The sequence below is a fragment of the Acomys minous genome, assembly GCF_964271855.1.
Source record: "Acomys minous genome assembly, chromosome: 13".
Lineage (NCBI taxonomy): Eukaryota > Metazoa > Chordata > Mammalia > Rodentia > Muridae > Acomys > Acomys minous.
In genome coordinates this window covers 45,155,399-45,174,864 of record NC_140495.1, presented here as the reverse complement: position 1 = coordinate 45,174,864, position 19,466 = coordinate 45,155,399, and the positions used below count along the sequence as shown (strand labels likewise).

Below are 19,466 nucleotides of genomic sequence, written 5' to 3'. Positions count from 1 at the left end.
TGCTTCCAGAGGGAGACTGTAGTGTGGGGGCATGGCAGCAGGCCGCCAGAGCGGGATGCTGAGGGCTCACAGCTCCATTCGCATGCAGAAAGCAGAGCGCTGATTGGAAGTGGACCAAGGCTATAAACATCCCAAGCTCAGGTGTACACACACACACACACACACACACACACACACACACACACAGTGTGCGTGCTTCCTTCTAAAGGTTCCATAATCTTCCCAAACACGTTACAAGTGGGGACCAAGTCATATCTGGCAGTAGTGGCACACGCCTTTAATTCCCAATACTTGGGAGGCAAAGGCAGGTGGATCTCTGAGTTTGAAGGCAGACAGGCTGGTCCTCAGAGTGAGTTCCAAGACAGCCAGGCCAACACAGAGAAACCCTGTCCCCAAACTAGCTAACTAACTAAAACCCAGAAACAACAACAAAAACCAAATGCCTGAGCCCGTAGGAGGCTTTTCTCATTCAAGTCACCATGACTTTGAAGTCTGTTGAGATTTTTTTCCATGCACCACACTCAGTTTCTGAGTTCTTTAATGATTCAGGCAGTGTTGCCTTTTCTATATTAGCACCACTTTTCATTTTAAACCACCTCATCTCCAGGGCTGAGCAAAGGGGCTGAGTTTGAAATAATTGTGTACAAGCAAAGGGTAGACACCCCAGACCAAGCCTCCCTTCATGTATAAGGGGGCACACATGTCTGTGGGCTACCAACAGTGTTAGCCGCTGTAGGGTGCCTTGTAAAGGACAGTCCTCTCTTGGCCGGGTGCTGAGATGTTACTGCTCACACATCTCTTTTTACCTGGTTGTCACTGAAAGTTCATTTCAGGTGTTTTCCCTCATTCCGTGGTCTTTTCCCCAACATCCCCCCTCAGTCGGAGCTCCCTCCCCCACCCACAGTTTCTAGACTGTTCCACAGGAAGGCTGTTGCAAAACATTCTGTAGATATTTCCGCAGACATGCAGGATGCCTGGCGTTCTGTATGTCTGTTGGGGGTGAAGGAACAACATGGCCAAATCCTGCTGCCCAGGAGCCTGAAGTCCAGGCCTCCCTGCTGCTCATCTTCTGGGGGCATTTGGTAGCTATAAGGACTTAACCCTTTGTAAAACTACTTCAAGGTTTGACTCGAAACGAATCGTCCAGCAGCTGCGGGCCTGTGGCGTTTTAGAAACGATCCGCATCAGTGCCCAGAGCTACCCTTCCAGGTAGGCTATTGTGTTTGAGGGCATAGTGAAGCCACCAAATGGGACCACACCATTGGTAGAAAGTCTGTTGGGGGATGGGGGCAGAATCAAACGGGGGGCGGGAGGGGAAGGTGTGCGTGAGGACTCCACCACCTCCCCTGTGAGAGTTGGGGTGATTGGGGGGGCAGCACAGTCCTCTGTGTGAAGAGCCTCCTCCCTGAGACCCACACCCAGTTCTCTCTGATTTTGCAGGTGGACATACCTCGAGTTCTACAGCCGCTATGGCATCCTTATGACCCAGCAGGAGCTGTCCCTCGGCGATAAGAAAGAGGTGTGCAAGGTGGCCCTGCACAGGCTCATCCAGGTTGGTGTCGCCTGTTGGACTCTTGCCAGCAGCGTGCCTCTCGAGCGTGTGCCAGTGATGCAGCAGCAGTCGCGCCCCCTGCGGCAAGATCCCTTAACAGCAGGCATCTCCAGTCAGGATCCGAACCCTGGATTCCACAGTCATCCCCCTGCCATGTTCTCCCAGTGATCCAATACCGTCCTCCATAGTGGGTTGCAGGACACAGCCAGACGAGGTGGTAACCAAGCAAAGTGGTCATGTGCTCAGCATGGATTGAGACTGTTGCTGAGGTGTTGGGTTAGGACAGAAAAGAGATGGCATGGTACGGAGAAATAGAAGGATCCAAAGGGTCCTAGAAACCTACAAGTAGAACATTATGACAGGCATATTTGGACCCAGGGGTTCTGCTCAAACTAAGGCACCGGCCAAGGACTATACGTGCAGTAAACATAGAACCCCTACCCAGATCTAGCCAATGGACAGGACATTCTCCACAGTTGAGTGGAGAGTGGGGACTGACTTTCACATGAACTTTGGTACCTCATATTTGACCATGTTCCCTGGATGGGGAGGCCTAGTGGCACTCAGAGGAAGGATAGCAGGCTACCAAGGAAAGACTTGATACCCTATGAGCATATACAGGGGGAGGAGGCCCCCCTCAGTCACAGTCATAGGGGAGGGGAGTAAGTGGAAAATGGGAGGGAGGGAGGAATGGGAAGATAGAAGGGATAGGATAACAATTTAGATGTAGTATGAATAAATTAATAAAATATATTTTAAAAATTAAAAAAAAGAGAGAGATGGCACATTGGTCATGATGGCCAGGAAGTGGGGTAGGGAGGCAAATCCAAAATCAAGACAGAAAGCAATATGTGCCTTGAAGTAGAAGTTTCTAGATTGTGATTCTGGTTTTTCTGCTTTGTGTCAAAACAAACAAACAAACAAAAAACCAATGGCTTGAGAATCTTTTGACTCGATGTCAGCCCCAAAAGGTTTTATTTCTAGTTATATCTTTCTTCTCTTCCAGGATTCTAACCAGTACCAGTTTGGTAGAACCAAAATTTTCTTCAGAGCAGGACAAGTGGCTTATTTGGAGAAACTCCGCCTGGATAAACTGAGGCAGGATTGTATTATGATTCAAAAGCATGTGCGGGGCTGGCTGCAGAGGAGGAAGTTCCTCCGAGAGAGGAAAGCTGCCAGGACAATCCAGCAGTACTTCCGGGGTCAGCAAACGGTGAGGTAAGTGGATGACCCTGGGGTCACACCAATTACTTCCCAGGTCAGTGGGAAGTGCGGTATGCTTCACATTGGGGTATGCTGGACCTGTGGAGAGCAGCGAGGTCATAGAGCTTTCACTGTTGATGTACCCAAGAGGATGGGCAGCTGAGGACACGGGTGTGGGTCGGGGGTCCCCACCAGTGACGATGAGTCTAGATATGAGAAGAGCCTGCCCTGTGTGCTAGCTCTTCCCAGCAAGGATGACTGTTCTTTGTTCTACAATCTAATATAGAGATTATTTCATAGTTATTTCACTTATATTTCTTGGCCATTTATAAATCTCCCTCCTCCATGAGCTCCTCCATTCTGAAGGGAAGAGCCTCTGTTTGCCTCCCATACTAATGTAGGCAGAAGTTAACAATTTTTTCTGTATGGGGCCAGATAGCAACTATTTGGGGCCTGAACAGTTCACGACCTGTGATGCAACTTCTGCCATTATACCCTGAAAGCGTTAGTCTGTTTTCTGTTGCTGTGAGAAAGGGCCTGAGGCTTGATACTTTATAAAAGAAAAGAGGTTTGTTCAGATCACAGTTTTTGAGCATGAGTTGCTCTGGCCTCTGATAACGGCCCCTATTGCTGTGGCACAGTGTGAAAGTAGCCAGAAACAGCCATTTGGAAGAGGGCCAAGTTCATGAGGCTTCCTCTCTGCACACAAACCCACCCTCACTGGGTGGGGGGGGGGGTATGCCCTGTGCTGGTACATCCCAGTACTCAGGAGACTGAGTCAGGAGAACGCTGTGGGCTTGAAGCCAGGCTGGACCATATGATGAGTACTGGGCTGGTCAAGACTTGCTAGCAAGACCCTGTCCCTAATTAAGTAAGTAAATAAGGGCTGGGGATGGCTCTGGAGGGGAGAGTGCTGGCTGCAAAGTGTAACACTAAGTTTGTATCCAAGCACCCTATCAAAACAGCTGCACTTGTCCACACCTGCTTATAACCAGGGAGGCAGGAGGACTGCTGGGTATGCTGGCCACCAGCCTGGCTGCAGGTTCTAAAGAGACCTTGTCTCAAGGGAGTAAGGGGGCGGGGGGGGGAGGGAGGGACAGAGAGAGAGAGAGAGAGAGGGAGGGAGGGACAGAGAGAGAGAGGGAGGGAGGGAGGAGCGCGCATGAGCATGAGTGTGAGCGTGACTTCTCCTCTGGCTTCCACATGCACTTGGGCACACACCTGTGCATGTGCACCATGCTCTCACACATACACATAAAAATTTAAAAAAAAAAAGGATAAAACACACTCCCCTTGGCTCCAATCCATATTGAGCTATTCAGAGGCCACTCCACCGGGCCGTGCCTTACATCACATAACAACCAGGGTCAGGTGTCCATCGTGTGAATTGTTGGGGGACCCGCTGAAGGTCAGCTCCCGCTGCAGCAGCTTCTGGCGGCAGTGTGTGTAGAGCAGACACAGTTGTGTTCCGCCGAGACTTGATGGTCTCAGCCACAGCAGATTTGATCCTCAGGTCACCGTCCACCAACTGCACCCCTTCAGTTTCCAACCCATCTTTCCGTGGATGAGCAAGTGGGCTTCCAGGGCACTGCCTGGTCATCACAGTCTCTGTGGACATGTGCTGTGCGCCTGTGCACATATGTGCACCTGTAGATTAACTGGCTCAGGCAGACACTGTGCCGGGGATCCCACATGGCTCCTCTGTGCCAGAGTGACCCACACTGAGGTCAGGGTAAGCTCAGACAGGCCTGAAGTTCCACAGGATGAACCCCTTAAATGCAAGAACCTGAGAACCCCCAATCATTGAAAGGCGCTGCCCGTGGTTCCTGGTGAAGGCTGAGGCTCTGGCCACCCACTCACACGACCATCTCTTCACCCAAGGAAGGCCATCACTGCCGCTGCTTTGAAGGAGGCCTGGGCAGCCATCATCCTCCAGAAGCATTGCCGAGGGTACCTGGTCCGTAGCCTGTACCAGCTGATCCGGGTGGCCACCATCACCATCCAGGCTTACACCAGGGGCTTCCTCGCCAGGAGGCGGTACCGGAAGGTATGGAGTGGACCCAGGCTGCTGCTCCTCACCGTGCCTTCCTCAATGCAGGGGTTCTGGTGAGAGAGGCATCCTCCGCTGCCCTGAGGGTTAGCCTGAGAGGTCGCTCCAGAGGTCTGGGGTGAAGGGCTCTTGGTGGGTCAGTGCTGGGAGACTCCTGTTGTGCACTGTGGGAATGTTCCAGAGCTGGCTGTCCCACGGAAGAAGGAGCTGGAGAGAGAAGCAGGAGGTCTGGCTGGCTGATGTTTCACCTAGCTCCTCCTCCAGTTGCTGCAGGAGCACAAGGCAGTGATCCTTCAGAAGTACGCGAGGGCGTGGCTGGCCCGGCGCAGATTCCAGAACATCCGCAGGTTCGTGCTCAACATTCAGCTGACGTACAGGGTCCAGCGCTTGCAGAAGAAGCTGGAGGATCAGGTAGGTATCCAAACAGATCTGTGTGTGTGTGTGTGTGTGTGTGTGTGTGTGTGTGTGTGTGTGTGTGTGTGTGTGTGTCTGTGTGTCTGTGTGTGTCTGTGTGTCTGTGCACGTGTGCATGCACAGGTATGTGTGCACGTGCATGGGTTCATATGTGTAGGGTGTACATGTGTGTAAGCGCACGCACATATATGTGCGTGTTTGGTCACCCTTTATTCTTCTTGAAGCAAGGACTGTCAGTTAAACCCAGAGCTCACCTATATGGCTAGGAGCTCCTACTAGCCAGCCTTCTCTGGGAATCCCCTGTCTCTGCCTTCCAAGGCTAGAATTATAGGCATGGGGCGTTCTTGTGGGTTCTGCGAACTCAAGCTGTAGCTCTTTGGCTTTGGAGGCAGCACTCTTCTCCCTGCCTTTGCCTGCCTTCTATGAGTCTGTCCTGACCCACTGAGTGCACCAGCAGTGTTGCCCGACACCCACCTGTGGCCTCTAGAGCTACCCAAGTTCCCTATCTAGAGTCTTGTTTTTATTTGTTTGTTTGTTTTGTTTTTGTTTTTGTTTTTCAAGACAGGGTTTCTCTGTGTAGCCTTGGCTGTCCTGGACTCGCTTTGTAGACCAGGCTGGCCTTGAACTCACAGTGATCCGCCTGCCTCTGCCTCCCATGTACTCGGATTAAAGGCGTGCGCCACCACGCCTGACCTAGAATTCCTTTTTTTTTTTTTTAATAGACATACCCTAAGTCCACAGATAAGGGTACAGAATATAATTTTTTAGGGAAACACAATTCAACATATAGCACTAACGTTGCTGTGGAGTCCCAGGAGCAGACAGGCCACACCTGACGAGAGCCACCAGCTCAAGAGAGTCCACCTCACCCAGTTCCATGGGAAGATGCTAATCAACGCAGCTTGTGTTGAGTGTGACTGCGGTAGATAGATGCGCCGTTGCGGTGTGAGGCAGGAGTGGCGCAGCCTCTTCACTCTGAACAAACCTCTGACCTCCCGAGTCTTTCTCTCTAGAGCAGAGAGAACCACGGGCTGGTGGAGAAGCTGACCAGCCTGGCCGCTCTGCGGGCTGGTGACCTGGAGAAGCTTCAGAAGCTAGAAGCAGAGCTGGAAAGAGCAGCCGCCCACCGGCACAACTATGAGGAAAAGGGCAGGAGATACCGGGACACGGTGGAGGAGGTCAGGAGAGTACCGCATGGGGGCCGGACGTCACCCTCCTGTCTCTGCCCAGGAGGCAAATGTTGCCTGTGCTTTAGTAAAGCAGAGCTTCACAGGGAGCACCAGAGGACTGGACTCTGAGGAGAAGCATGTGCTTACGGAAGGGATCAGCTTACCTCTCTGCCCACCTTTACGAGCTCACACAAGGTCCAAGGAGCGCTGCCGGCCACTTCCTCCCCTCCTTCTGTCACTTGTCCACCTGCATGGGCCCTGGGGGCCTCCTTTCTCTGACCTGTGACACAGGACTTGGGGAAGATTTTTATCTCTGTGCTCTAGTGAGAAATCCCAGCGTCCTAGATTAATATCTTGACTTTGCTGCTGGCTACTTTGTGCAGCTTGGCCAAGTCACTGACCCTCTGAGCTTTAGCTTTCTTGGGTTTAAAACAGCAGTGGCAAAAGGGGTCTAGAAAAAGATTTAAGGATGACGCTTTCATCCATTGGCCCCACACAGGCAAGAGCGGGTATATTCTAGCATTTTCTAACAGGGTCTCTTTCGTTACTGTCTGTTCTCCTATGCCTTCCAAAGGCTTGAGGCTCCTATATCAGAAGCTATGAGCCCCCGGAGGGCTTCCCTTTGCCCTGTGACCTGGTGTATGAGGATGCCCACACTGCTGCTGAGTGGCTAGCCCCACCAAGGGGCCCACACTTCCAGCCCTGCAGGCTTCTCAACAATGAGAGGATGAAATCACAGGCCCTGCCCTGCTCCCTCCCTCCACAGCAGTCACTGTGACTCCACTGTGCATTGTGAACTAAGAGATTAAGTTAATTAATAAACTGCTCTGGGTACCCAGAGCTCGGGAGAGGCCTGAGACTTTTCCTTGGACTGGGGCTCTTCTCCCAGAAGTCAGCTGTCAGTGTGGCTTGAGCAGTAGGGACTGGTGTCTGTGTTGAAGTCCCCTTGGCTCCCTGATTCTGTGGCTGGTGCAGGCTGTTAACTCTGGGCAGAGGCTGAGCCAAGCATATGTGATGGAAGGCTTAGGCACAGGGCTCGTCACCAGGGAGTCACGCCCTTTCCTTTTGCTAGAGACTGTCAACGCTGCAGAAGCACAACGCACAGCTGGAGCTGCAGAGAGAGCAAGCAGAGCGCGCACTGCAAGACAGGACCGAGGAGCTGAAAGGTAGCCAGCTCTGGGCGTCACTGGCAGTGCGGGTGCGACAGGGCCTCCACTGCGTGCTTACTGCACCATGCGTCAAGGGAATAAGTGTGTGTAAAAGGTGCTCGCTTCACCGTATCTGTGCCTCAGAACCAGCAGCCCTTAGGTTTTACCCAAGCAAAAGAGTGTGAGCATGTGGTATGTTGTATGTGTGTCTGTACTGTGTTGCTTGTATGTATGTGAGTGGGTGAGAGTTTGAGTGTGCATGAGTGTATATGAAATTGTATGCATAAGAGCATATGAGTGTGTGAGAATTCGTGTATAAATGTGAGTGTGTAAGAGTGGGTGAATGGGTGTGAGTATATTAGTGTGCAAGGGGTATGGGTGCAATAGTGTGTCTGCCCTTGTTTGAGAGAATGCATGTGCAAGAGTTTTGGGGTGTTCATAAATGTGTAAGTGTGTGGGGAATGTGTGTGTTTGAGAGTATGTAGTTGTAGTCAGGTGTGGTGGCGCACGCCTTTAATCCCAGCACTCAGGAAAGCAGAGGCAGGCGGATCGCTGTGAGTTTGAGGCCAGCCTGGTCTACAAAGTGAGTCCAGGACAGCCAAGGCTACACAGAGAGACCATGTCTCAAAAACAACAAAAGAGTATATAGTTGTGTACGAGTGTGAGTGTATATGGGAATGTGAACATGTGTAAATGTGTAAGAGTGTGTAAGAGTGTATGAATGTGAGTGTGGGGACAAACAAGTGTGGTAAGAGTGAGTGTGTAGTTTGGGGATATGAATGTATGCTTAAGAGTGTTTATGAGTGTAAGAATATGTGAGTGTGCAAGAGTGTCTGTGAACATATGAGTGTATGTGAGTGTGTAAGAATCTTGTGAATGGCCTGGGGGACCTTGCTTATGCTCTGCCAGCATGTGGCCATAGAGGGGCACCAGACCTGGGGTGCAGGGCAGAGTGGAGGAGCAGCCCACGGTGGAGGGGAGGTAGTCGGTGCCTCTGGGCCAGGTTAGGAGCAGGGCATCCGGGTTCCAGCAAGAAGGCACGCTGACTGTGGCCCAGGCCCTGGTGCCCACTGGGGTCAGTGAGAAGCAGAGAGGTTAAGGAGTAGCCTGGAGCCTGGGCAGGTAGGGGTTAACCCCCCACATGCTTTATGTGAAGTTTGCCCAAGAATAGTTATGTTCTCAGGAGGGTAACTGAAAATCTGCCTGTTTGGTACTAGCGGCACCTTTGAATAATTTTAGTAGAGTTGTTATTTTTGAAGCCCTTCACCTACATACCTAGTTTATGAAGAATCACACATGCCCTCACCTTGAGTCTCGGCAGTAACAAATGCTCCGTGGTGGTTCTGGACCGTGAGATGGTTAAGATGTTGTCTCGGCAGATTTGTTTCAAAGACTGTTCTCTGTCCACAGAAAAAATGGACAAGCTCACCAGGCAGCTGTTTGACGACGTACAGAAGGAGGAAGAGCAAAGGCTGTAAGAGATGCTTGCCTCAAGCCACCGCTTCCCTCGCTCGCCTACCCCTTCCCTTCCCTCCCTTCTTTCCCCTCCCTTCTTTCCATCTTTCCTTCCTTCCTTTTCTTTCTGACATGGTCTCAGGCGTCACTACCTGGCCTTGAACCTCCTACATAACCAAGGATGTCCTCGAACCTCTGGCTCCCCTGCGTCTCCCTCACCAGTGCTGGGGGTATACAGGTGGTGCCCTGCTAGTGTTATCCACTACTGGGAATGGGACCCAGGACCTCCGGCTTACTAGGCAAGTCCTCCCCCAACAGGGCTCTCTGCTATTTTCTGTGTTGCTTCTCAGCTTGCAGCCAGCACAACCCATACCCTGGCAGATAGGATATGGTATATTTAATGAGTTTTAGAGTCTTTTTGTTTTGTTTTGTTTTGTTTTGTTTTGTTTTGTTTTTTGTTTTTCGAGACAGGGTTTCTCTGTGTAGCCTTGGCTGTCCTGGGCTCACTTTGTAGACCAGGCTGGCCTCGAACTCACAGTGATCCGCCTGCCTCTGCCTCCCGAGTGCTGGGATTAAAGGCGTGCGCCACCACGCCCGGCTGAGTTTTAGAGTCTTGAAGACCCAGTACAATATGTGGGTTGTCCTCCCAGCAGCGAGAGGTACAGCTTCAAGTGACGCCCGTGCCAGGGACTGTCCATACTGCTCCGTCCGATGACCCTCACGGGTCCCCCAGCCGTGGGTTGGACCAGCCCCTTTCTTACCTCAGTCAGAAGCCATGCTGACTCCCAGAGAGTCCAGCCTAGGTTCCCTTTCTCAAAAGGAACCCATGATTCATAGATCTAAGTGGGGGGGGCCTGAGGAGTGATGGGGAGATGTAGGGTATATTCTTTTCTTTTCTTTCTTTCTTTCTTTCTTTTTTTTTTTTTTTTGTTTTTGTTTTTTTTTTTTTTGTTTTTTTGTTTTGTTTTGTTTTTTGAGATAGGGTTTCTCTGTGTAGCCTTGGCTGTCCTGGACTCGCTTTGTAGACCAGACCAGGCTGGCCTTGAACTCACAACGATCCGCCTGCCCCTGCCTCCCAAGTGCTGGGATTAAAGGCGTGCGCCACCACGCCCGGCTGTGGGGTATATTCTTGTCATGTTTCTTGGGAGACGGACTCCCAGGGCCACCTGGTAATGCTGAGGTACTGCTTCCCTGTGGGTACCAGGACTTCCGAAGACTGAGGGGCCAGCTGCACAGGTCCCCCTGAGCCTCCCTGCTGTGCTGTCTGGGTGAGGCTGTGCAGGCCTGTGAAGTGAGCAAAGCTGTACCCGCCTTGGCCCGCTCTGCAGCTCCATTTGGTCCTTGGTCGTCTACATGTGTATGCTTGACCCCTGTCACCATTCTCAGAGGCACAAACTACTAGCAGACCTGACAGGTCAGGCTTCAGGTCTAAGGTTTTTTGTGTCTTCGACTCCAAGTTTGGTTTTGGTTCTGGTTCTTACTGTAGTGGTTTTTGGGGGGTGGGTTAGAAAGTTTAAAGTTTAATTGATATCTACAAGAGGAGATGAAACAAAAATCTCTGTGGAGCATGGCTCTCTTCCTCCAGAGTCTCTTCCTTTGGACTATTAAAGCAAATCAGTCAAGACTCCAGGTTGCCACCCCAGCAGTGTGGGGCTGTGGTGAGGCCCTAGGTGAGAGGCCCTGGGTGTGAGGGCCTGGGCATGAGGCCCTGAGTGAGGCCCTGGGTGTGAGGCCCTAGGTGTGAGGGCCTGAGCATGAGGCCCTGGATGTAAGGCCTTGGGTATGAGGCCCTGGGTGTGAGGCCCTGGATATGAGGCCCTGGGTGTGAGGCCTTGGGTGTGAGGCCCTGCATGTGAGGGCCTGAGTGTGAAGCTCTGTGTGTGAGGCCCCGGGTGTGAAGCTCCGGGTGCGAGGGCCTGAGTGTGAAGCTCTGGGTTTGCATCCCAGCATTGTGAGGCTGCAGGAAGTGCACAGAGCACCTGGCACTGCCTCAGTTCTGACTGGACCCTGCAGGCTCCGAAAAGTTGATCTCTGTCATGTGTCTCTTTATAATTGTTTTCTTGCTTTGTCATCACCTGTTTAATTCAGTGATCCTTTCACAAGGAATTGAGTTTCCACACACGTTGAGACACCTGGCTCTGCTGAAATACATTCTAGAATTCTTAAAACAGGGACTAGAGGAGAGATGGCTGAATACTTGGGAGCACATGCTGAACAACCAGGGTTTGAATCCCAGCACTTGTGTAAGCTGGGTAGCTCCAGCTCCGAGGAGTGTGATGCCCTCTTCCGGCCTCCATGTGCAAAGGTGCAAGCATCAGGGCACCCATATGTGCATACATTCACAGACACCTGCTTACACACACACACACACACACACACACACACACACACACACACACACACACACAGAGTCATTTTTAAATCTCTTGGAAGGCGAGACCCCTGGCCACAGAGATGGCTCCACTGCTTGTGTTCCTCATCTGAGAAACTTGGCGCCAGGAGGATTTTTGCTTTCAAAGTTTCTTGTGTTTTGGAGACTTGGCCTAGACGTCCCTAAGAGAGCAGAGCCCTCCTCCCCGAGTCCCAAATCCTAGGTGTTTCAAAGATGGACACCTCTCCTCATCCCATTGTGGGGTAGTTTTGGATGTTAGCATTTCTGGTTGAGTTTTGGGAATTTGGGGTGCTCGGCTTGTATTTGTTGAGGACTAAATCAGACCCCTGAAGGGTCCTGGGAACTTGGAAGGGCCTATGGTAGGGTCATTGCTGAGGGACATGAACTCCACCCAGGAACCCCGGTATGGCTTTGAGACTGCAGTGCCCCAGGACCCCGTGTGACTTGACGCCTAGCTCTCTGTGACCCTCATCGGGCTCCTCACACCAGAGAACAGGAAACAGGACCATTGGCTACTACAACAGCTGCAGTGGGTCCTGACTACCCCATCGCCCCCTTTGGCAGGGAGGTGCCCCCTCGGTATCGTCAGAATATCGTATATTGTCTATACAAACAACTCTAACTTAGTTTCTCTTTTCTTCTTTTGCCATCTAGACATCTTGAAAAAAGTTTTGACCTGAAAACACAAGCCTATGAGAAACAGATGGAGTCTCTGAGAGAAGAAATTAAAGTCCTCAAGGACGAGAGGGCACAGCTCCAGCACCAGCTGGAGGAGGGACAGGTCACCGCTGAGAGCCTCAAGGGGGAGGTGGCTCGCCTGAGCACGCAGGCAAAGGTGAGGAGTGCCGGCTTTTAGATTCCCCTGCTGGTGCCCTGGGTCTACGCAGACAACAGCAGAAAGGTCTCAGATTTGGGCTTCAGGAGGGGACCCTATGTGAGCGGTCCCTTCGTTAAGAGATTTATTATACCACGGACAGCGTGGCAGGGCTTCTGAAGAGATCTCAGGTGAGGCGCTGCTGGGAGCCCTTCTTCTGGATTCAGGCAGGATGAGGAGGTTCCATGCCATGTAGTTGCTGAGTGGCCGACACTGCATGCTTGTAGTCAGGTTATCTCAGATTCCTGGGTAGCAGGGGAGGCGGGCGGTGGCTTGGCCCTAAGTAAGATGTGTCCGTCATACAGGAGGTGCCACTGTAGCCCTGGCTTGCTTAGGGTGCTTGGGACCTGGGTTCAATTCCCAGCACCCACACGGACATTTACAACCCGGGCCCTTTGGAAGGAGAGCAGCCATCTCTCCAGGCTCATCTTAAACTGGGAGAAATGTGAGGCAGCACTTGGAGTGTGGCACCAGTAGATGTCACTCACCTCCTGTGACGCAGTAAGAGGTCTGGCTAAGAGCTTAAAACTGTCATTGTTGAGCTCTCTCTGGTACGGTCTGGAGATTGTAAGTAAATGCAAACATTACCTGAAATATGTGAAGAGTCACAAAGAGAAACAAGGCCACAGACCGGACAGTCCCATAACCCTAACACATGTCCCTGAGTGTGTCATTTAACCTTCAGTTCAGCATAGATTCATTTTCTGATCTATGAGGGCTCAGCTTGCTGTACTCACCTCAAAGCCTGTTAGGAGGATTAGGTGTTTGATTTCCCCATCTTCCGTGGAGTTAGGAGCTAGGCCTGTCAGTACTCAGAGTAACAGAGTATTCGGAGAGGGCCTTTCACCTCTGCTACCCCTGGGACGAGTTCTAGATGTCTTAGCTACAAAACCCCACAACCCTGTGCTCTTCTTTGAGCTGAGCTTGCGGTGTGAACAGCAGTGAGTGCAGCCATTTTGACCAGCAGACATGTTTGTAGGAAACTGTGCCCAGGTGGCTCTCCCAGGGTGCCTAGCCGCCCTGCCTCTGCACTGCACCCCCTCAGACTGGCTGAAGACCAAAGCCTCTGAGGAGGGCATTGTCACCATCCCCACCTGTGATTTCACCTCCTCCATATGTCCTCTACCCTTCTCCTGGCAAACTTGCAACTGGCTCCTTCCTTTACAGTGGGGAAGCTAACTCCTAAAGCCAGCTAGATCTGCAAACAGCTGAGCAGTCTAGCCGCTTCGGGGGCCAGCTGCCCACGAGGCTTTGGGGGCCAGATGAGATTCCAGCTAGGAAGCCGCGTGGAGGCCGCAGGGCACCCCATGCCCTGTGGCAGGGGTGTCTTCCTAACGGCTGTTCTCCTCCGCCCCGGGCCTGTTCGTGCCTCTGCCTTAGACCATCTCTGAGTTTGAGAAAGAAATAGAGCTGTTGCAGGCGCAGAAGATAGATGTGGAAAAGCACGTGCAGTCACAGAAACGGGAGATGAGAGGTACCAGGGCCATGGGCTGGTGGGTGGGTAAACAGAGGTACCAGGGCCATGGGCTGGTGAGTGGGTAAACAGAGGTACCAGGGCCATGGGCTGGTGGGTGGGTAAACAGAGGTACCAGGGCCATGGGCTGGTGGGTGGGTAAACAGAGGTACCAGGGCCATGGGCTGGCTAGTTGGTAGTCTGGACAACTCGTTAGAGGGTGGTTAGTGGGTTGGGGCGGAGCGGGGGTGGGCAGGCAGGTGGTTCAGTGGCAGGTTGTGGGAAACAGCTCTGGAGGTTCCGTGGGGAGGAATGTCACGCTCAAATTCATTTTACGCTGCTCTCCCTTTTCCTCCCAGAACGGATGTCTGAGGTCACCAAACAGCTCCTGGAGAGCTATGACATTGAAGACGTTAGAAGCAGGTAATCAGTTTTACATTATTAGACATTTACAAACATAAAGTAGGTTGGAGAGGCGGCTCAGCAAAGTGTTAGCGTGTAAACGTGATCCCTAGAACCCATGTGTTTGAGAGAGGGAGGGAGGAAGGATAGAGGGGGGGAGGGAGGGGGGAGGGAGGGAGGGGGAAGAAGGGAGGGAGGAGGGGAGAGAAAGTAAACATGGCAGAAAGATTGCTGGGGCCAGCTAGTCTAGCCTAATCAGTGAGCTCCAGGTCACAGAGAGACTGACTTTAAAAAAAAATGGTGTTGACGGTTGGAGAGACAGATGGTCCAGTGGGTAAGAGTGCTCACTGCTCCTGCAGAGGACCAGAGATCAGTTCCCAGCACCCATGTCAGGTGATTCACAATCCCCTGTAACCCAGCTTTATAGGAGATCTGATGCCATCTTCTGCATCTCCAACACACACACACATACACACACACGCACACACACACACACACACACACGCACGCACACACGCACACACACACACACTCTCTCTCTCTCTCTCTCTCTTTTAAAAAGCAAGGTGAATGACACACACAAACCATGTGAAATGTCAGCAAGGCTAGACGTTTGTGCCGTCTTTGTTTTTGTTTCCCAGGCTCTCTGTGGAAGATCTGGAACACCTGAATGAGGATGGAGAACTCTGGTTTGCCTATGAAGGACTAAAGAAAGCAACTCGGTGAGACACTCTTCCGCTTTTCTTCCCCCCTCCCCCCCCGGAGACAATACAATGCTGGAAAGTTCAACTTAGCTAGATTTGGCATATGAAGTAATTTCTTTCTTTTTCTTTCTTTCTTTCTTTCTTTCTGTCATATTCTCTCTCTCTCTCTCTCTCTCTCTCTCTCTCTCTCTCTCTCTCTCTCTCTCTCTCTCTCTCTCTCAAGACAGGGTTTCTATGTTACATGTAGCCCTGGCTGTCCTGGACCCTTTTGTAGACCAGGCTGGCCTCAAATTCACAGAGATCTGCCTGCCTCTGCCTCCCAAGTGCTGGGATTAAAGGTATGCACTGCCATGCCCATCTGTGAAGCAATTTGTTATGGAAAAATTATCCAATAACCCCTAAAAAGACTTCTCTGAGAATTCAGCCATTTACCTAATGTTTGCTAAATCTGGCTACAGGGCTGCGGAGGTAGCTCAGTTGGTACAGTGCTTGCCTGGAATGCATAAAACTCTGATTTCAACCCCTGACACTGAATAAATGGGGTGTGAGGACCTAGGACCCCAGCACTCAAGAATCAGGAAGATGGAGAAGTCCAAGGTCATCCTTAACTACCTAAAAAAGTTTGAGACTAGCCTGAGCTAGCCTTACCTCAAAAAGCAAACAAACTCTGTACTGGAGAGATGGCTCAGCAGCTAACCACACTGACTGCTCTTGCAAAGGACCCAGGTCTGTTAGCTCCCCAGTACCCACATGGCAGCTCACAATCATCTATAACTCCAGCTCCAGGGGATCTGATGCCCTCTTCTACCATCTACAGGCATTGCACACATGGTATACATGCATACATACATGTAGGCAAACATATGCATGAAATAAAACTACATAAGTATTTTTAAAAGGAAAACAGTTATATAAGCAAATACTATAGTATTACTGAATTGAAAGAAGCTTCTACATTTCTTTAAGTTCATAAATTTTGCTGTTTTATAGAAGCTTTAAGTCCACAGCAAAACTGAGCTGAAAATAGATTTCTCACTGGGTACAATGGTATATGCATTTAATCCTGGCCCATGTGCAGCCTCCCCATTGCCACTAGCTCTCCTCATTAGGGCCTCATCTTGTATACTCAGTGAATCCTCACAAGTACATGGGGACACATAACCACATTTGTGTCACGCAGAACAGAGCTTTCCAACTATTAACTGTAAGCCCGATGCAGTAGCACACACCTGTAATCCCATCACTCTGGGAGGCAAAGGCAGGAGGATCTCTGTGAGTTCAAGGCCAGGCTGGTCTACAAAGTGACTCCAGGACATCCAAGGCTACACAGAGAAACCCTGTCTTGAAAAACCAAAACCAAAAGCAAAACCCCCCAAAACAAAGCAACCATTAGCTGCAAAAACTGAATTAAAAATGAAATTTGCCATTAACTGCATGCTAATCCCACACACTTCTGTAACAGTGGTCAGGGTCTGTGGCTAACAGTTCTGAATCCCCTCCCTGTCTCTGTGAATGCATTGTCAGCTTTAGGTCCAGAAGGCAAAACTGACCCTACCTTTCTCGGCTGCTGCACGGTGGCTTTGCTGTGGTCACCCCAACGACACAGAGCCCAGGGCCTCATTCCTCTACCTTCTTTTTAACAGTGTCCTGGAGAGCCATTTCCAGTCTCAAAGGGATTGCTACGAAAAAGAGATTGAAGCTCTGAACTTCAAAGTCGTGCACCTGAGCCAAGAGATCAACCACCTGCAGAAACTGTTCAGGGAAGAGACGGACATCAACGAAAGCATCCGCCATGAAGTCACCAGGCTGACATCGGAAAACATGGTACGTGCTTGCAATGGTCTGCTTGCAGCCAGTGTGTGTCCCAGAGCCACTATTCATGGACAGGGCAAAGCTCAATTCTTCGCAGCAGAACAACTCATTTTTTAACTAGTTCTTCTCTGGTAAATAACAAGGTCAGACGATAAACCTATACAAAGTCCCCAGGCTGGGAACCACTCAGCTTTGGGAGTGTTTATTACCATGTGATGGGTTCAAGTTCTGTGAATGTGCCTAAGTTTACATGTTTAATTCTAGCCTCAGACTCCTACAAAGAAACCAAAAACAGACCAAGGCAATGTGTGGCTCTTGAGAAGGGCACATCATCATGTCAGTCCATCTGTTCATCCCTCAAACAGCCCCTGAATCTTCCCCTTCTTACTGTGTTTAGCTGGTCCTTTTTTCTCATTTATACCTGCTAAATGCTTTTGCAATCTACACACACACACACACACACACACACACACACACACACACACACGATATATATATACATATATATGTATATATACATATACACACACAATGATTTCAGGACCTGCACACACACACACACACACATATATACATACATACATATATATTTATATATACATATACACAGTGATTTCAGGATCTGCACATACACACACACACACTTTCAAGGCGCACATATACACATGATTTCTTATCCATGACACCCTGCACTCACCATCCCACGTCTTTGTGAGTCGATAGGCCTTCTCAAAGCCCACTAGCCATCCTTCCACACATCTTTCATTGTCTCTACAACAACCCCACTGGGTCACGTGCCCCTCAGCACCCTGAGGTGACGTCGGTGCTCCCCTGCCTCTGGATCACACTCCTCAAGGCTCTTTTTTCCACCTTGCTAGCTGCCGCTGCCTCTTTGCTCCTTCTCCAGGGACACTCAGGGTGACATGCCCAGGGAGCTCACAGGGGCAGGACATGTACCCCCAGTTAAGGGCCTTCATAGGCTTGTGTGATGCTGGGATAAACTTGGTTGAGGAACTACAGTGAGCTATTCTTTGTTTGGGCTTCAGAGGCCTGGGTGTTTGTATAAACTTAGAGAACAGAAAACCTCTTCCTACCTGCCTGGGTGTGGCAGGGATGGACGTTCGAAAAGATACACAACAAAGGAGAAAGGCTGACGGAAGAGTCCCGGACAATTCCAGCTGCAGACTGACCTAAGATAGTGTGTCCTCTCTTCCAGGGGAGACGGCATTGCTAGGCACTGGTGTGGCTCAGCACAGGGCACCCTTCCCTTCCCACAATGCACCTCTTTCCCTCCCAGGATAGCCATAGGAGAACTGCTCTCTCTGAGCGTGCTAGGATTTCTTGAGACATAGGTTTTTCAGGTGAAGGGGGGCGGGGCTGTAATGTCAACAAATCCTCGGCCCCAGCGGGCCTCGTCCACAGCGGTGTATTCCACACAAGCTGCACAAGGGGATCGCTGACTGTCCAACTTGGAGAGCATCAAAATCCATACTTGAGCACTGACTATTCCAATTGTTCTCTCTCTTTCTCTCTCTCTCTCTCTCTCTCTCTCTCTCTCTCTCTCTCTCTCTCTCTCTCTCCTCTGAAGATGATCCCAGACTTTAAGCAGCAGATTTCGGAGCTGGAGAGGCAGAAGCAGGATCTTGAATCCCGCCTGAAGGAGCAGGCCGAGAAGACGCGGGGTAACTGCCATCCCCCTGCTCCTGCTCTTAACAGACTCCAGCACGTAGGGAGTTGGTGGGAAGCCTCAGCATTAGGGGCACGAAGCTGTGCTTTTTGGGGCCCGGCAGGTAATGCAGGGTGAGAGGTGAGCTGGGCGGAGGACGAGAATAGGTGGATATTGAAGGGGCCGCTTCCTTCAAGTTCCACTGGTGTCTGACGGGGGTGGGGGTGGGGGTGGGGTGGGGGGGGGTGGGATGTAGCCCGTGATGCCGCTATTACTATTTTTAAAGCAAATCCAGATGTTCATCTACAATGTACAAGAAGCTAACCCTTGTTCAGACCAAACCAAACCTACTCTCTGGCTAGACATGGGTTGGAACCCTAGATCTGTGAAAATAGTGGTGACCCCAAATTAGAACTCGGTGACTCGGCTGGCCGTGGCACTGACAGGTTTCTCTTGACAGGAAAACTGGAAGATCCTCTCAGCCCCCTAAATCGAGTCCGAGAAGAGGAAGGAATGCAGGGCAAGTAAGTGTTGTTGCTGGGAACTGGTCAGTGTTTCTCCCATCTCTGCACTCATCAGCGCCCAGGGTGGTCACACCAGGGTGGTCACGCCAGGTGGTCACACCGACGCCCAGAGCGTGTCCCACCTTGTCCCTTCCCCAGGGCTGCGGAAGCACAGAGTGAAGTGCAGAGGCTGGTGGGTCAGATCCAGGAACTGCAGGCAGCAGCCAGCGGGTTCCCCAGGAAGCACACAGACGCTGAAGGGGAAGCAGGGAGCACTCCCCAACAAGAGGCATCCCGGCTGTCCTCGGAAAACAGGGTGAGGAGTAGGGATGACTGGCTGCCTGTGATGATGGGGAAGCTCGCCACCTACACAGTGACACCGACAGCTGGAACAGACCTTCCCTAAGAGTACTTTGTGTCCTTACCTAAAGACAGGGGCTTGTGAGGTGATAAGACTCAGTGGTGGAGTTCTTACCATACCCAGCACTGCACAGCCCGGGCGTGGTGGTGATTGCCTGGGATCCCAGTGCTCAGGAGGTGGAGTCTGAGAGCAGCCTGCTATACAGGAGACCCTGCCATAAGGAGATAGGGGAAAATGACAGGTAGTTGCTTTCAGAAGAACCGAAACACTCTATGCCCATTGTAAGACATGTCTCTGGGCCCCTGGGA

General features: G+C 51.2%; 1 protein-coding gene across 1 annotated transcript in view; it reads left to right on the top strand.

Moving 5' to 3' along the window:
• The window catches only part of MYO5C (myosin VC), an 80,335-nt gene that overhangs the window by 43,283 nt on the left and 17,586 nt on the right, over nt 1-19,466 (top strand). Inside the window, exons 17-32 of the mRNA XM_084754568.1 lie at nt 1,123-1,209; nt 1,441-1,552; nt 2,559-2,770; nt 4,637-4,802; nt 5,070-5,216; nt 6,233-6,397; nt 7,461-7,554; nt 8,947-9,010; nt 12,038-12,218; nt 13,638-13,731; nt 14,070-14,133; nt 14,754-14,834; nt 16,460-16,640; nt 18,217-18,310; nt 18,755-18,818; nt 18,957-19,113. Of these exons, the coding sequence (XP_084610694.1) occupies nt 1,123-1,209; nt 1,441-1,552; nt 2,559-2,770; nt 4,637-4,802; nt 5,070-5,216; nt 6,233-6,397; nt 7,461-7,554; nt 8,947-9,010; nt 12,038-12,218; nt 13,638-13,731; nt 14,070-14,133; nt 14,754-14,834; nt 16,460-16,640; nt 18,217-18,310; nt 18,755-18,818; nt 18,957-19,113 (1,963 nt within the window). The remainder of the gene's footprint in view (nt 1-1,122; nt 1,210-1,440; nt 1,553-2,558; nt 2,771-4,636; nt 4,803-5,069; nt 5,217-6,232; nt 6,398-7,460; nt 7,555-8,946; nt 9,011-12,037; nt 12,219-13,637; nt 13,732-14,069; nt 14,134-14,753; nt 14,835-16,459; nt 16,641-18,216; nt 18,311-18,754; nt 18,819-18,956; nt 19,114-19,466) is intronic.